General features: G+C 39.1%; 1 protein-coding gene across 1 annotated transcript in view; it reads left to right on the forward strand.

Annotated features, from left to right (window-relative positions):
* Positions 1-15,522, forward strand: part of MTMR7 (myotubularin related protein 7) — a 51,278-nt gene that overhangs the window by 13,496 nt on the left and 22,260 nt on the right. Inside the window, exons 2-5 of the mRNA XM_049835622.1 lie at positions 5,442-5,564; positions 6,654-6,816; positions 11,151-11,308; positions 12,892-13,020. Coding sequence (XP_049691579.1) covers positions 5,442-5,564; positions 6,654-6,816; positions 11,151-11,308; positions 12,892-13,020 — 573 coding nt within the window. The remainder of the gene's footprint in view (positions 1-5,441; positions 5,565-6,653; positions 6,817-11,150; positions 11,309-12,891; positions 13,021-15,522) is intronic.

The following is a 15,522-nucleotide window of genomic DNA, read 5'->3' on the forward strand; positions in this document are numbered from 1 at the left end:
GTGAGCAGAAATAAGGGCTAGCTAAAAATTCAGTCCACTACATCATCTCATAAACAGTACTTTTTCCTTGTTGAGCCTGGTAGGAGAGCTCATTCTGCGTTGTACTTATTCACACTGACATACTGAAAAACTGAGAAGCTCTTGTTAGATACAGAATATGTATGATATTTTGGATGCTGTGCTGTGTCACAAAAAAACTGTCAGTATAAAATTTCTGTTTTCTCAAATAAATAGAAATTGCCAAGAGTTCCACTTAACCAGAACAAAGAAATGTAGACAATCGGACCAACTGTGTGTGTGTTTCAGTACAAATATTAAAAGTCTGGAAAAACAGTATTAAAACTAAAGTTACTGGTTATAAATGAGAATGTTGATGTAATAGGCACATTAGAAACTTAGTGGAAGAAAAATAATCAATGTGACAGGCACGTCAGTGACCAATTACATGGGAAAGGCAGGTAAAGTCACGCCTGTCAAAGAGAAGATTTTTTTTTGTCCTGAAGTAAACAGAGTCAAACCTCGTAGATTAACTACACCACAAAAGCAAAGAGTCCCTCCAGACTGAAATTACAAGATTAAACAGGAAAAGTAGAACTGTAGCACCACAGGACTGCAGTACGGTATTAGGACTGTAGTACCAACTGTCCTACGTAAATAGTGGCATTGCCTCTGACAACCTAAACAAGGTCAAATGGGGCATTGAAGAGGGGAAATGCAATAACGGTGGGAGACATTATTTACCAAATTGCATTCAGGTAAGTGGGCTGGGGGTGTGTGTGTGATTCTGAGTAAAATTTTAGGTTTTTTAAATGATTGCTTATACAGAGGCTATTTGTTTATCTTGAAAAAGAAAGAAAGTAATTCTATGTAATTCTAAATAATTCTAGGACCTGGTCTTAGACAGTGACATAAAGACCTGTTTCAAAATACAGCTAGAACCTCTGTGTGAGAGCAACTAACGTACTTAGATGCAGTATTTTTGAAATAGCAAATAAAGGGGGCAAAAATCTCCCATGGCAATGTTTAACTTCAAAGAGAAAACTACATAAAAATGTTAAAACCATTTAAAAAGAAAGAGAGCCAAAATTTAACATGTTTATAGAAGTCATGCAGATTGTTTAAATATGGGAGCTCACTGCAAGCTGACTTCCAGAAAAAGGCTTTAGAAGACCAAAAAAAGGTTTGCATAGCTAAACAGCAGGGTGAAGGAGTAAGAGGATGTCTTTTATTAAAAGGACTTCTTTTATTAGCAGTAAAAGGGTTTTCTTCAAGTTGAAGTTGTGCCTAAATGAGGAAAATAAAGCATAAACAATTTAAATGTATAAACAAAATAAGGAAGGCCAAAAGAGATTTTGAAGAACAACTTGGCAAAAACTACTAGTAAAGCCATTCTCAAGCTGTCTTTAAGTAGGTAAAATCTTGGCTGAGTATCTACAGGACTAGTAAACGATCAAAGTAGGGAAGGTATTTATGGACATGCCCATTCTGGCATATTTCTCTGTCAGGAACACATCAGAAGATTTGTCACTAATAAAAGCTTTATTAGAAGGGATTTCAGAAGAAACTGGCAACAATGAACAGTAAAAAATTACCAGGACCAGATGGTATCCATGCAAGTTAAAAGAACTAAAGTACAAAACTGTCAAGCTAGTAATGATGGTGTAATGCTTAAAAGTTTCCTGGTCTGAAAAAAATGGAGGTGATAAATATGACACCTAATCTGAGAAATTGGTAGGAGCTGCAGTACTCTCTAGGCCTCCTTCTAAATCATTAGAATTATGGGTAAGTATGATAAAAAGGGGAAGAATCAGCATAGGTTTCATAGAGGAACCCAGAATGTCTAAAATGTCTTTGAAAAAGTAACTGAGCATATGGACAATGGTGATCCATTTGATAGAAGCTAGGTGGTCTTCCAAAACTCATTTGAGCATGTCCTTCATCAAAGGCTTTTGAAGAAACTTAAGTATCATAGGATAAAACATACAGGCCTCACAGTAATAACTAATTAAAAAATAAGAAACAAATAGTAAGAATATATTGTCCATTTTTGGAATGGAGGAAACTCATCACTAGAGATCCAATGAATCTGTAAGAGCCTGTGATGTTCAGCTTACAAATGTTTTGAAAGATACAGGGAGGGGAGGAGATGCCAGAGGTAGCAAAGTTCACCAATGGTACTGACATTATTCAGGGTAGGAGAAATGCAAAATTGCTGTAGGTGCTTGCAGCAACTTCTTGTGATACTGATGGACAAAATTAATCATTAATAAATACAAGATAATACATATGGGGGGTAGGTCTTAACTTATGTATGCAGGCATGACTTAGAGTTACAATTGCTAGTTATAAAAAAAACCAAACCCAAACAACCACTGTGTTCGGCAGAGGACAAAAAAGCAAGCAGTGTGTGAAAACTTTTAAAAATTGAATAAAGAACAAAATAGCAAACATCACCATTCTGCTACACAAACCTATTGTACACCCAAATCTTGATTTCTGTTTGCACTTTTGGCCTCTTCTTAGGAAACAGACCTCTCAAACGGTAATCAGAAGACTGGAAGAGCTTGTCTGGAATAGCTTCCATAGAGGTCACAACTCCCTAAAGTTGGGCTCTTCAGTCTGGGAACGCAAGGATGGAGGGAGCATCTGTAACAGCATGTGCAGCACAGAGAAAGTTAATGAGGAATGACATTCCCCATTTACCAAATTGTTCACCAAATGCATGGTGCACCTGTTATTGGTGGCAGGTTCAAAACAAGCAAGAGGAAGGAATTTTTTTGTACAATGCATAGCTGAAATGTGAAGTTCACTCTCGCAGGGTGTTGTGAGCGCTAATAGGTTACAGGGATTCAAAATGTTATTTAACAAAATTCTTGGAATTAAAATGCAGCTAGGGCTATTAAAAACTATGAGCTCAGCTTAGGAAGCCCCCTGAGCTGCTGCGTTTTAGAAGCTGGGATAACATCCCGAGGGAGCGTCAGTACATGCTTGCATCTTACACTCTTCCCTCAGCAACTGCAATTGCCTGCGCCAAGAGACAAACTGCAGGGCTAGGTGAGTCTCTGATCTCACCAGGTGCAGCCACTGTATTTGCTTTAATGAAATATGACTTACCGCACCGTTCTTATTGCAACTGTTCCTATTTATTCAGATCCAACCTTTATTGTACTTGTAGCTCTGTATTAAAAAAAAAAACCAAACAAGAGCTTTGTTTGTTAACATTATTTGGTCATGGGGTTCTGACTGATGAGTGGGGAGAGGATGTGACTAGGAGGCCTGGAAATTCACCCCTCAGCCCCTGCCCTGCTGTCTGGATGTCTGCTTTGCTTGTGCTTCATGGCCTAAACAGCCTCTGTTTGTAGGGTGGAGGTGATGCTGCCTTGTGCAAGATCAGTGCCTGTACGGCAGAGTCCTCGTTGGCTGGACTGCAGTGGTGGTACCTTTTTTGTCCAGACAAACCTCATTTTTTACTGTTATTTGTGGGTTCCTTTCAGAGGGGCACTGCCTACATCTTCCCTTTGTATCATCCTTGCTCTTTTATATCTCCTCTTTTGCTTACTACTGAAGTAGTAAGCAAATTCCTGGGTTAATGTTGTGTTTCTTCCATTCCTCCTCACCCCAATATGTGACCTCTGAAGTAGATGGTCCTGGGAAAAGACGTTATCCATGCTTTCTAGCTGTTTTATTTTTGTTTGAAGCAGATTATAACTGGTCTTGAGGGAGAAGACTTGGGTTTGCTAATTGTTTGATTTTAAACATTTTGCTACCAAACTGGCTTATTTTGGTTTTAAGGATTTCTTTATTCCTATTTTTAAAATAGTGCAATGCATTTGGAATAGACATTGTAAACATGTAATTCTTAGGTGCTGGCATCGTTCTGTTTCTGGTGTGATTTCAGTGGAATTATTTCTGCAAAATTTTGAGAATGCATGGCTACATCCCATCTCTGAGACTATTTTAGGAAGTTTCTGTCAAATTGATTTTGCTGATCCTCTTCCTTTGTATTTGTTGCACCCAATTCTGATTTTCAGAAAATTGGAGCAAAATTACATTTATTTCAATGCAAATGTAGTAAGGTCTTCTTTAACTTTGTTGGGTTTTTTTTTTCCTCCCCTCTTCCATCTTCTCAGAGCAACATTTAAGTCAGCTTCTGTACTTCAAACACAAGACTAGTCCCTTTTGATTTTAATGGGGTCATATCTCTTCAACAGTTATTAGCCCCAAGTCCTTAAAATAAGTGGGTGTATAGAAGAAATTGTAAGTCTTGAGTGCAGAGTTGAAGAGATGATGTAGAGAAGATTAGCCAGTGTGTTGAAGACCCTTTGCAGCAGCGGGCAGGCTGCATAGATCTGTGCTGCTGCTTGCATGAAAACCGTGTGCTCTCGTACGAGTCCAACATTGTAAAACCAGATGAGACCATTTTGATAATCTACTACAAGCTATATGATATTGACCATCAGCATTCCTTGGTTTCACTTGTTTGAACTAGGTATGGTTTTTAGGAAAAATGACTAATTTTAGTTTTAAAATTTTTGTAGTAGGAAACCCATCAAACCCATATTAGCAAACTGTTCACTGTTTTAGGCAGTTGTTATCCTACTTAATATCCACCTTGTTGATTTTTTTTATTGTTCTAGTTTCTCAGTCAGAAATGTCACATAACGCTAGATAAATGCCTATAACACATGACATACACAAAATAGTGTACAAGACACAAGCTGGTGATCTGAGACTTAATAATGTGTTACGGACTCGCCTGTTGTCAGGAGTGTAGCAAAGAGAGAACGCCCATTTTGTGTCCAATGAGGCAGAGCAGTGGGTGTGAAGTCCTTGATTCCCACTGAAAAGTGACTGAAGGCAAAAAATTCTCGTGTGACCACTGCTGTCAGCCCTAATAGGAGCATAGGGACAAACACTGAAACATTTTTTTTAAACTATCAACAGAAACTTGCCTGGTTGTTTGTGTGAGGCCCACTGAAGAAAGATACTCTACCACTATCACCTCCTGCTTATCATTATTTTTTTAATTTAGCTTCCTGTGTATCACTGATAATTCTGGAATGGCTTGAATGGACAATGTGGAGCTAGAGTTTAGCTGAAGGCCAGGCCCTGCCTTGCTATTACTGGATTTTGGTAAGATGAGGTAACAGGAAAGAGCTCAAGTGAGAAATTGTCTTTGGAAGTCTTTGCTAACAGATTTTTGGATGCAGAGGTACCACAAGAAGGGAGAAAATGAGCATTAAAGTAGATCTGGAAATAGATCACATAATATAATCATATTTTGTCATATAGTTATGCTTTTCTGATAGTCATTTCATATGGTACTGAAAAATGAATTTGTTTGTAATAGACAAAATGTGGATGTTGAGATCTCACTATGGTAGGCTATGTCATAGCCTAATTATTTCCTTTTTTTTTTTCTCTGTAATTTCCTTGTATAGGTGGAAAATGTTCGGTTACTTGATCGTTTATCTTCAAGAAAAGCTGCACTGGGAACCTTGTATTTAACAGCTACCCATGTCATATTTGTGGAGAATGGTTCTGAAACTCGTAAAGAAACCTGGGTATGATTTTTTTTTTTTTTTCAGTTAGCTGTAAGTGCATGGCATTTTATTGATGGTAATTTGAAAATAACTTGCAAAACAGTTTAAACATAGTAAATTAGTTCATATGGATGCTTTTATAACTTCAGAGCATGTGAAATTCCAGCATGGTAATTTTTGAAAATTTTCAATGGGTTCTGGATATTGCGACACAGTGAGAAGAAGAGAAGGACCTTCACTGTATGAATACCAGATGTGATTGACCAAGGAACAGCTGCTGTAAACCACAGCATTACTCCTATCATTGAGGAAGAACTGAGGAGAAATGCTTTGAATGTGAATTAATACCTTGGCTCAGTTAGCTCTTGCCTCTCTCCCTGACTGCTTATGCTGGATCACTGATTTTGTTGTTTTAATTTTAGTTTTTTGGTTGGGGGGGGGGGGGGGGGGGTGTTGCATAATGTAGTATGCTTTGTTATCTATTTTGATGAATCTATAACATATGTTGCATGTGTGTGTATATATATATATATAAGGGTATAAATATAGCTCTGGTGTCATATGATTTGAGAGTCTTTTATGTAGCTTGATTATGCATCCTTTGTCCATTTTTGTACTAACTATTAACTCCGTCCTCTTTTGGTCCCACTATTCCCCTCCTGATTTTTATAGTAATGTTTCACCTCATCTGACACAGTATTTAGAATTAAACCAGGACTACCATTCTGCCAATGAGGAGGCCCAACATTTTAGCCTAAACTGATGCTGGTTCATCTTTTCACTGTGCAGATAGATGAAAAGAGCTCTTTTTTCTGACAATCGCTAGCTTACGCTAAAGCAAACAAACAAAAAGCTTTGGATAGCATGACCAGGCTAATGTTTGAGCAGCTGAAACACTCCAGAAGCGGTTCTTTGTCTGTAGGTGATGTATCAGGCGCTGCTTGAGCCTGAAGCTGGAGGGAGGAACAAAACTACAAGAGGAGGAGTGTGGGGATTTTCCAAAACAGTAGTGGAAGCTATTGTGCCTGCCCTGGCACATCATTATAAATAATTGTTTTTCCTCCTAAAGATTTGAATCACTTGGCATAACCGTTTTCAATTCCCTCACAGGTTCTTCACAGCCAGATTTCCTCTATTGAGAAGCAGGCCACCACTGCCACTGGTTGCCCGTTGCTGATCCGCTGCAAGAACTTCCAGGTCATCCAGCTGGTCATCCCTCAGGAACGAGATTGCCATGACGTTTACATATCTCTGATACGTCTGGCACGACCAGGTATGGGAAGGACATTGGCACGAAAGTCAATCCTCATCCTCAAGAGGGAGAATATAACGGAAGAAATGTAGCTGTGCATGTCTGTCCTTTGCAGGTTAAGAAAAAAGGTTTCATCAGAGATGTGTTATGAGAGAAAAGGTCTCTCAGCAGACAAGTCTATTAAAATAATCACTTATGGAGCAATGAAGAAAGCACACTATAACAAGTAGTTCATTCCATAAAGTATGACATGAACTTTTGTTTAAAATAATACTCTAGGGTATCATGGGCCATAAAATATATTATAATGTTATTTGATGTCTAACTGTTGTTTACTGTATGCCTTGTGTCAGTGTGAATTTAGGAAAATGCTGACAAGTCTTTAAATCCAGGGAACTTTCACATTCCTGCTGTGACAAAAAACTTACGATATATTTTGTGGTCATGTCAAGATTTGACTTTTCCCTTTCTGTGCTGTGCATAGATTTCTTAAAAGCAGTAAAAGGTTGCAGCAAATAGTTGATTTATTCCACTGGACTGCCTGTGTTCGGCCTATTATTATCTACGTTTTGAATGTGCCCTTTTTGAATTTCTGAATTCAGATCAAGATCCTTTTGAAAACTTTCCTCTTTTCAATGGAAATCCAAACTTTGTGTCAAAGTCCAACATCTGATCCTCTGCACTATAGCTGCTCTCCTAAGAATCAGCTGACAAGGCGTCTGGATTGTTCATGTTAAATGATAAATGCAAAAATATACCACCAACCTCTGTCCTTTACTATTACTTTAACAGTATGCAAAGAAAATGTCTACCACAGTCTGTACGAAGCTGCCAACATTGGCTTTAATTTTTATCTTGCTAGGAGAACACGAATTTTATCTGCTGGGGGGGTGTGAATTGCACAGTCAGCCAGCACAGCTACTGAACGTTATAAAGTGCCTTCCATAATTACGATAGTAGTAGTAGTAGTAGTAGTAGTAGTAGTAGTAATATGTAACTGTAGCAGGTGTAACTTGAGGTGATGCAAGATGAAAGTAATTAGAGAAATCTAAAAATAATGAAACAAATTCAGTCAGTGGTTCTGCTCAGGTAAATCTGGATTAATTCCACAGACCTCAGCTGCAAGTATGTGTTCGTGTCTGCTGGACGGAATGTGATTCTGTAATGCTCTTTCCCTGGAGCCAGGAGGAGGTGTGCATACTGCTGTGCACCAGAACAGGACACTTTGATACAGGCATACAGAATGACAAAGGGAAGAATAGCTGTGGAGCCTGCATACAAGTTCAGTGGCAGACTGCAATGCACAAGAAGGTTCGAACGAAGAAGATGTAATAAGAGCACCAGAGAATTAGCTCTTTGCATTGTTCAGCTGCACAGTCGTTTTCCTTCTCCAGCAAACTCCCCAGTCTTCATGTGAGGCAGGATAAAATCTTGCTTACTTAAATTAGAAGGCTCTAGTTGCAAGTTGAGCCAAATGTACCTTGACGGTGCTCTGCCGTGTCATTTTGTCTGGGCACAAAGCTGTACTTTCTTTAGGTAATACAGTTAGCATCAGACGGTATGTTTTACTCCATGAGGAGAAAATTTGACCCATTCAGGCTCTATTTTCCGTTCTCTGCCTGTTCTTTTCATTCATTCCACCATAGGGGAACCTGAGTGAAGCCCATGTTGTGTACTGGCTTAATACATTCTATGCTATCTGAGGTCCTAGTTACACTAAAGGAGCAAATTTGTGTTTGATTTTATTCTTGTTAGTTGTTAATAGAATTTTAATAAGGTCAAGCAGTCAGCTGAATTTGGACTTTTTGCTTAATTAAGCCATTTTGTGAAACAAGTGTAATAGCAAGACTGCTTACAGCAAAATAACTGTGAAAGTTTAGGGAAGGTCCTATAAGTACAGGCAAAGTGTTGATAACTGAGCTTTAATGCACTGACAATTAATACTTGAACATTTCTGTTACCACCTATCGATACCATCATGTAATAACACTTGTAATGTTGAGGCAGACATCAGTCATAAATAACCTGGACATATTTTAGTAGGTAGATTTTAAAGGCTTCCCATGTGCCTGTGAATAGCAGATCCAGTTGGAAAGAAAATCCAGATGCTTCTGACAACAAAGCAGTGAAAACAAGAGCTCAGATTGCTACCAAAAGCACTTTTTTTTAAAAAGAGCTCAGATTGGATTTATGGATTGTGCTAAAACTTTATGTTAGCAGATGAAAAACAAACCAGACTGTCTTCATAATCTGTGCCATGACAGAAATTTGAAATCAGAGAATACAGAAAGAGTTTAGACTGTCAGACAATGTGCAAATCATTCTTTTCTTTCTCCTTACTCAAGACTTTGCTGACTTTCAGTACTGTCCTGACAGAGCTAACAAGAAGTTTTCTTTCCTTTTGTTTATGCTTTTGTGTGTGTATACAATCAATTTAATGAAATTTTAAAAAAGCAAAATATAACTTAAATTAAACCTTTAGAAGACATAATCAAAATCAAAGACTTTGATTGGAAAAAGGTGGGACTCTTATTATTATTAATATTGTTGTTGGTTTTGTGGTTATTATTTTTATAGCTGTAAATTCCTTACTGCAGTATTCCAAGACTCTGCTTATTAGTTTTATATATTATTAGAAAAGAAAGCATAGTGTTTAAATTTTACTGATCTTGTTAAAATTATATTATGGAGCAAGAGTATCAGTGGAGAACTATGAAATCAGAGAGGACTCAGCTTGTGATTTACTTTACTTCAGTTCTAAAGTTAAAAACCTGTTGGTCAGAAAGTTTTCAGGAACTTGGAGTAACAGATTGAAACATACCCTTGTGACATAAAAATATCTTAAGTATCAATGAGAATGTTAATTTCAAGCTATAAGCTGAATAGTTATTCGTATCAGTGACAGCTGACATGTAATGGCAATGGTGTCTGGCTGCCATTGGTCACCAGGATAAGATCCTCTTTAGCATAAATACAGATTTATTTAACTCCTAAAAAAGGTTAAAAACTCCAGCACCGGAAAAGTTTATTATATGGTCCTTGACCACGGGTGACAGGTGGCATGGCTACTTAAACAGTTTCATGGTCATGATAAAATGATTGATATAACATGTGCTATTTTTATGCTATTACAACATCCGTATTTTGAATACCTTGGCTAATAATTCAAGGACAGAATTTTGCAGTCCACAAAACTAAGATTTCATTGAATCTATTAGAAACTTCCCTATTTAGGGACAAAGCCTTCTGAACTAGTTCATTTTTGGAAGATTGTGCTGCATAGTCCATTGTTCAAATCTTTTGTCTTTGCCACAGTATAGAGGTTATGTTAATAAAGGGACTTCTAAGCTACTTCTGGCCAGCAAATTCTTTTGCAGAACAAGTGCTTATTCTGGCACTGACTTCAGGTTTCTTTGATTGAAAGCATATGTCCTGGTTTCGGCTGGGACTGAGTTAATTTTCTTCCTAGTACCTGGTACAGTGCTGTGTTTTGGATTTAGTGTGAGAATAATGTTGATAACACACTGATGTTTTAGTTGTTGCTGAGTAATGCTTACCCTAAGTTAAGGATTTTTCAGTTTCCCATGCTCTGCCAGCAAGCAGGTGTACAAGAAGCTGGGAGGGAGCAGAGCCAGGACAGCCAACCTGAACTAGCCAAAAGGATATTCCATACCACAGAACGTCATGCTCTGGATATAAACTGGGGGGAGTTGGCCGGGAGGTGCTGATCGTTGCTCGGGCATTGGTCAGCGGGTGGTGAGCAATTGCATTGGGCATCACTTGTCTTTTCTTGGTTTTATTTCCTTCTCTCTTTTTTTTTTTTTTTTTTTTTTTTTTGTTATCTTCGTTTTCATTACTATTATTATTATTATATTTTATTTTATCTCATTTATTAAACTGTTCTTATCTCAACCCACAAGTTTTACTTTTTTTTTCAATTCTCCTCCCTATCTCGCTGGTGGCGGGGCAGGGATAGGAATGAACAAGTGGCTGCGTGGTGCTTAGTTGCCAGCTGGGGTTAAACCATGACAGCGTATGAATTTTGTCTTTGTACCGGGGGAGGCTTTTACAATTCAGTAGAGAAGAGGTCTAGCACAACAGTATATTTAAAGTAGCACTGCTACTTTATTAAGGCACCTATATTGCAACATATGCAAATAACAGAAGAGCACAGTACTTTCAAAGTATACTTGAAAACAGTTATAAACCAGGATATGTGCTTTTGTATAGCAAAGCATACTATTTTAAAAGAAGCTACATAAAGGACAATACCAAGTTCTGCTTTTAAAGTGTGATTTCAGGATGAGAAATCTGAAGTGGTTTACTGTGTGTGTTTGTTTGCTTATTTTTTCCAGTGAAATATGAAGAGCTGTATTGTTTCTCATTCAATCCAAAATTAGATAAAGAAGAACGAGAACAAGGCTGGAAGCTTGTGGACCTCAATGAAGAATATAATCGGATGGGTATTCCAAACAACTATTGGCAGATTAGTGATGTAAACAGAGACTATGGAGTGAGTTGTGATTTTTCTGTTACAGAGGCTGTCTGTGAAGTAAATCAGCAGTCTGACTGTGGAGTACCATAGAGCTTAGCTGCATGATCCCTTTGTGCTCAGTGCTGTACATACATGTAGTAAGGTGCAGTTCTTCCACCGTTTCACATAAAAAGGCACGTAGAAAGTGGAAGAAAGGATGTGCCTTCATTTAGCACATGTGGAAATGAAGCACAGAAAACATGTCCACAGTGTTCTAAATGTTAGTGCTTGGCTGCCTGGGGAGAAGTTTAAATAATACCTAATATTATGTGTCTGAATGAGCATTTTCCTAAACTATAGGGTTCTATAAAATTACTACACAGTCATTTTAAGAAAAAGAATTACTTGAAATATTGAATTTGGAAATATTTTTTCCTCACTGGCTATTCTCACAAACCTTTTGAAGCCTTCGTGATTGACTGTTAGTGGTTTTCACAGTTATCTGACAGGTCATATATCTTCCTAGTTGCCTGCTCTCCTGCCTAGTTCAGTCTTATGTGTCTGAAGTCCCCAGAATGTTAATTAATTGTGAGAAATAATAACCAAAGTATTTTTGAAGGAAGTTTGTCCGTGCACTCCATTGGCTCTGTTGCTGAAGCATATCCGTGTTAAGGAAGGCCTGTGAAGTTCTCGGAGAAAACTGAATGTGCTGTCAGGGTTTGTTTTCTTTTCGTTAAAACAAGTGGAAAAAAAATGTTTGACCTCTTTTAAGATAAACTGTAGGAAAAATGTCATAATAAATAAAACCCAGTTCACCACAGCAGCATCTGTAACCACAAGCCCTTCCTTTTCTTTCTCCTTCATTATATCTCTGACAATCTCAGAACCTAATTTCTTCCTGGGCATCCTAATTCCTTTAGTCATCTCAGAAGGTCCCAGGGAGATACTGGATATCCTTTTGACCCCAGCTAGAATGCCACAGGCAATATCAGGAAAAGGAAGTTAGACCAGGACCCCGTTTGCGGTCCCACTTGTCTCTGGAGGAACTTGAGGGCTTTTTTGCAGGCTCATTGGGTTCCTTTCAGAAGTGGTAGGCATTTTCAGGGCTGCTTGCCTTTTGGTATCCTCATTTCATATGGATTAATTTCTTTTCTCCAAGTCCCTATTTTTGTAATTTTTTTTATTACCAGATTTGCTGGAAAATTTAGCTCTGTAGTCCCCTCCCATTGTAACAGAGGGGTGTTTGAGACCTTCACCCACTCCCATCCTTACTTCCAAATTCTGCTGCAGGGGAAACCACAGCTGTAAATACAACTTTGCTGTACATATTGATGAATCTTTTTTGGTATGAATGTATGTTAAACCTGTCTGTTCTCAACAAAGCATGAATTAACATTTGGAAATACAGCCCTTCAACCCTTCAGCTTCAGTTTTGCCATCTGTAAGTTAGAATTAATACTTTCCAGCTTCAAAGGACCATTTTGAGAAATATCAGTGATGTGTTAACAATAATGATGGAACATTCCCTGAGATTAGAGTTCCTCGGTATTTTGTGTTTGCCGTGAAGACGGCTAATGTTACTTGTATTTTGTAGACCGAATAAGCAGAGTTTCCTTTCACAGGTCTGTGACTCCTACCCTACAGAAGTGTATGTACCAAAGTCTGCGACTGCACACATCATAGTGGGGAGCTCTAAATTTCGGAGCCGAAGGCGTTTCCCAGCTCTTTCCTACTACTGCAAGGATAACAATGTAAGCGTGAATTTGTAGCTTTGAAGTGTTTGCTTATTTTGGCCTTGCTTTCATAATTCTTCCAGTAAGCCTTCACAAGAAGAAATCAGTGATTATTTTATATAAAAAACCCCCAAACATGGTTAGTGTAGTCTGGTTAGCGTGGTTTGTGCATATGGGCACGTACTGGAATTATGGCTAGTTCATTAATAGCAACCCAGTTCTATCATCCCGCTAACAGAAAAAAATGCGATCCCTCTATCACAAGGAAGTGGAGTAGTACAAAAAGTCCTGAAACATGGGTGGCAGAAGAGTGAAGGCCAGTAGCAGGCAGCTTAGCATGTCGTTGGGTGGACAACAGAGCAATTTAGGATCTGGTAGCCACAGCCTGAGAACAAGTAGAGGAGGAGAAAAGCTGTACTTGCAGCTATTAGAGAATCAGGACTAGCCTTTCCAGAAAAGATCTTTGAGTAGACCTAAAAAGGATGGATGAAAGAGCGACAAAATTTTGGCTAGGCAGCGTGTCGTGGCTTTGTTGAAGAGACTTTCCTCGCCAGTAAGACTGAGGAGTGCCACCTTCTCCTCCCCATGACAGATATTCTTAGGACTGAGGAACTGCCTCACATGTCTGTAACCATTTGGGAAAAAAGCTGTACCTAGACTATTTGCCCTTCTGTTTCTGGCAGCTGAGCTAAAGGAGACCCTTGGACTGGAGGATCCTCTGGACAGGATGTTTTTACATTTGTGTCCCAGCCCCCTAGAGACTGGCTTAGCTCAGCTGTCATTACCAGTTAGGAGGATGGTGTCCTCTGTACTCACAAGGGATCTGTGTCTAATATCTCCCTCCTCCTGTTTCAGTCCCAGACAGGCAACCGCATCAAGAGGTCTTCCCTAGTGCTGGGGGATGGCCAGGACTTCCCAGGAGACAGAGCTAGTGTGGGATTGCAGGGCATCTGCTGGGTTCGCCATGCAGGATGGGAGATATTTCCACAGGATGTCACAAGCAGAAATCATAAGCTTTATGATCTTAACTTTACTTAATCTTAACTTTACGGTGGCCTTTTTTTATAGGTTTAAGCTTCAGAAAGAAGGAATGAGACACTATTTTGACTCCTCCTTTAACCCTTATTTCAACAGAATTCTGTTTCCCAAAAGATCTATGAATTTGAGAACAAAACAGGAGGATAGGATGATTTTAAATAGTAAATACAGCCTCTGCATAAATTGCATATTAACTTTAATATTTCATTAGGGCCAAAATTTTCAAAGTTAACCACTTTGCATAATCAGCTGAGTCCACATATAGATTTCTAGGATTCAAAACACTTGGATGTTTCCAAATCTCAGTGAAGGAAACATCTCAGGGATCAGCTAGATTCCAATATATAGTGATCCAGTTTGGACGAGTTTCATGGTTTCAGCCTGAATGTTTTCCCTGTTGTGGTTGGAGTTCAGGTTAAGGTTCAGACCACCAGGATCTGAACTATTGTGTTTACTCCTGGATCCTTCACAGTTCAAAGGGCTAGCAAAAGGGTTGGGAATGTTGGAGGAAATACCTCCTTGTGAGTTTGGAGGTTGGCATGAGTTGCCAGCTAATAGAGTAATGGGCAGGAGTGGCGTAAGATTTGTGATGGTAGACATTGAACAGCTATGGTAACAGCAGATTGGGAAGAGCTCTGCTGCATGCAGGGGAGACAGGTGCCACTCATTCAGTCTTTCATATCCAGAACTTTCCCGTTGCTTTTTGGTACTGACAAATTCAATGATGATGTGATACCTTACTCTGCATCTTACAGGATCTGTGTCAATATGATAAGATCAATCTTTGGAAGTACCTGTTCAGCCTGTGCAATAGCAAAGCATGACCTCACCTCTTGCCCTGCTCTTAAACATAGCCCAAGAAATTTTAAAGGCATATATGCTCATCCTAAGCAGCTGGTCTGGGTCAGGAGGAGGTGATCTCTTCATGGATATCATGGGTAATGATTCCCACTTATGAATCATAGAATAGTTTGGGTTGGAAGGGACCTTAAAGATCACCCAGTTCCAACCCCTCTGCCATGGGCAGGGACACCTTCCACTAGACCGGGTTGCTCAAAGCCCCATCCAACCTGGCCTTCAACACTTCCAGGGATGGGACATCCACAACTTCTCTGGGCAACCTGTTCCAGTGCCTCACCACCTTCACAGTGAAGAACTGCTTCCTTACAATATCCTTCCTTCCTTAAGATATCTAATTGTCACCGGGTCAGCTTACCTTTCTAGTTTTGCAGTACTGGTGGTGCAGCTCTTTCTTAAGCTGGGGCTAAACATGATCTTAACCCCAAGCCTGACTTGACAGACAAGCCATTCTCTCATACTGGTGCCAGCACATCCCTTAGCCCTTTGAGCCCCCAGGATGATATAATGTAATGGGCTCCAGCCCATACTTTCCTGAATCCTAACCTTCATCCACACCCTAGCTTTAACCTGAATCTTGAGGTCTATATCTGCCTTGTATATGGTACACTGTGGATGAGAGCG

Source organism: Accipiter gentilis, chromosome 3 (assembly GCF_929443795.1).
Source record: "Accipiter gentilis chromosome 3, bAccGen1.1, whole genome shotgun sequence".
In the NCBI taxonomy this organism is placed as follows: Eukaryota; Metazoa; Chordata; class Aves; order Accipitriformes; family Accipitridae; genus Astur; species Astur gentilis.